The sequence below is a fragment of the Wasmannia auropunctata genome, unplaced genomic scaffold (genome assembly GCF_000956235.1).
Source record: "Wasmannia auropunctata unplaced genomic scaffold, wasmannia.A_1.0 LD314935.1, whole genome shotgun sequence".
Taxonomy (NCBI): Eukaryota; Metazoa; Arthropoda; class Insecta; order Hymenoptera; family Formicidae; genus Wasmannia; species Wasmannia auropunctata.
The window spans coordinates 13,949-16,318 of NW_012047955.1; the positions used below are offsets into that span (position 1 = coordinate 13,949).

The 2,370-nt window shown below is 31.6% G+C and overlaps 1 protein-coding gene across 1 annotated transcript; it reads right to left on the minus strand.

The window, feature by feature from the left end:
• Positions 1-756: 756 nt before the first annotated feature.
• LOC105460825 (deoxynucleotidyltransferase terminal-interacting protein 2) lies at positions 757-2,289 on the minus strand. The gene is made up of 2 exons (XM_011707316.1): positions 2,085-2,289; positions 757-1,517 (listed from the first exon to the last, which is right to left on the minus strand). The coding sequence occupies exons 1-2, from the start codon at positions 2,179-2,181 to the stop codon at positions 841-843; spliced, it is 774 nt and encodes a 257-aa protein (XP_011705618.1). The 5' UTR covers positions 2,182-2,289; the 3' UTR covers positions 757-840.
• Between the last annotated feature and the right edge of the window lie 81 nt (positions 2,290-2,370).

Below are 2,370 nucleotides of genomic sequence, written 5' to 3' on the forward strand. Positions count from 1 at the left end.
GCATAATTGTTTTAATCTATCTAAATCCAAAAAATATTTTTTTGAGATTTTTAGATAAATAACATTTATTTGTCCATTTTCACAAAAAACTTTTTTTGAATTTAATTATATTGAAAAAACAGCATTTTTGCTATTTAGAATTTTGAATTAACCAGTATTCACGATTTACTTTTTAAAGCTTTTTTTTAATTAAATATAGAAAATGTGATTTATGCAATTTCTTAAATGAATACAAAGACATTGGGCATTGAAATGGATTTAGATTTTTAGAAGTATGCAGTTGCGAACGTTGAAATGAATTTTTAAAAAATCTCTTTCAATTCATTTTCGTTTACTGGGCGACAGAAGTAACGGACCACGGACCAACTCTGAGCCTTATTTCTAGTGCAGATATGTATCTGAATCTGTATACGTAACGAGAACTATATATTTTCAGTGACAGTGTAAATCGGAATACAGTCTTTTTTACTTTTCTTTCCAATATTTAAATTTTTAGATTTTTCACGATTTTTCTCAATCGATCTCTTCTCAATTATCTAAAAAAATTAGATTACATGATAAAACAATTTAGAAATTGTTCGGATTTGATAACCCAAATTTATAAGAAATAAATACTTTAGTTTCAGTTGACTTTCAAAAAATAGTGATCCTGTATTTTATTAATGGGGTTCTATTGTATTTTCGTAACATTGACTTTTTAAAAGAAATATATACTGAGAGGTTCTCATATTTCTATCGAAGAGAAAACAAAATATATACAATTTTTAATATTTATTTCTTGCATATATAACGTATACACCTCATGTAATACATGTACTTTATATAATAGTGATAAATATATTACTTCTTTCTTTTAAGTCGTTTTGCATGCCTGTGTGCCTTGTAGTGCGTCTTTTGCTTTTCCTCAATAATCTCTTTATATTTACGCTTGTTATATTTTGTAAACTGCGCGTCTGCCATAAGCTCGTCAACGATTGTTTTCTTGCGTTCTTTCTTTGTAAGACGCGAAGAGTAGAAATCCATCGGAGAGTCAATAACTTTGCCGACATGGAAATGTTTAGGTAACGCTTTCATGTCATTCTTTTTGTAAAAATGTTTAGGATCTAACGCAGATCTCATTCTTAGCACTTCGAGGTCATGTCTAATCTCTGGTGTTATTTGAGGCGCACGCATGTTAAACCACTCTGCACCCATTCCCATCTTTCGTTTCTCGCGTCGTTTTTGGACCTTCAATTGGTGTTTGCTCAACTCGTAGGGTGGTACGACATGCAAATGTTCAAAATCAGATTTGATAACACTCTTCTCTAAAATTTTGTCCAATGGATTTACCTCTTTTCTTATATGCGCTAATTCTTCTGTTGGTTCAAAGACCACTTCCTTCTTGGATTTCCAACCCATATCGATTTCAAACTTTTCAAGATCAAAATCTTTGCAGGAAACGGATTTTTTCTTTTTTGGTTGTTCTTTCTTGTCAATGCCTAAATAATCTGCATCATATATCCTTACTGGATCGACATCTAATAAAGAAAATATTCATTAATCATTTATCATGCAATTAATTAACTGCTTAGCAAATAACACTATATTAATTTAAATCTTTGCTCGAAAAGGGAATGCTTCTTTCTCTAGTTGCTATGCTAAGCAAGAAAAAAAAGACGTCAATAAAAACGTACGTTACACTTTAGTTACAAAAAATAAGGTGATAATCTTTAGAAAGATTGGTGAATTAATTACTCTAAATAATCGATGATAATCTAAGCTGCTTTCCTTTTAAGAAACACAAATTAATATACTCGAGCACACTCAAACCTCATATCGTCATACATAGTTAAACAAAGTGCTGGGAGCAAGTTCGCGAATTTATTCTAATAATTATTCAGTTGATCAAAAAAAAAAACTTCTTCCAAGAAGAGTCGAGAAGTGTTAAGTTTAAACAAAATTGTAAATGGAAAGTGACGTGTGTCAGTTTGTGTCAAATGTATTGATTGTATTTCTTAAAAGGAAAGCAGTCTTGATGAACCAAATAATATGCTCAACATGAAACTTTAACCTCACAAAGATAAAATAAGTGCGGACATAATTACCAATAGTCTTAATTTCCACATCGTCATCATCACTGTCTATTAATCGATCTTTATTTGCCAGGCCAGTATTACCTCTTGTATCAATTACTATGTTCATTATAAATTTTAACTATATTCTTTCGTCGCTAATTCTGTCGTTGTCAAAGAGGTTATGTACAGTAGCTCCTGTCCTGTAAAGAGGATCCTGAGATTCCTGAGAGCGGACATGCCCGCGATTTAGCTGCGACGGGCGATTGAGCTGGTTTCAGCGCCTCTGGAAAGTGGACATTGAACTACCAACTAGAGA

What these genes read in the sequence shown, in the direction of transcription:
- LOC105460825 (XM_011707316.1), bottom strand. Translation starts at nt 2,181, where the DNA reads ATGAACATAGTAATTGATACAAGAGGTAATACTGGCCTGGCAAATAAA. An exon ending in TGTGGAAATTAAGACTATTG is followed by an intron (nt 1,518 to 2,084) that starts GTAATTATGTCC and finishes TTTCTTTATTAG; the next exon opens with ATGTCGATCCAGTAAGGATA.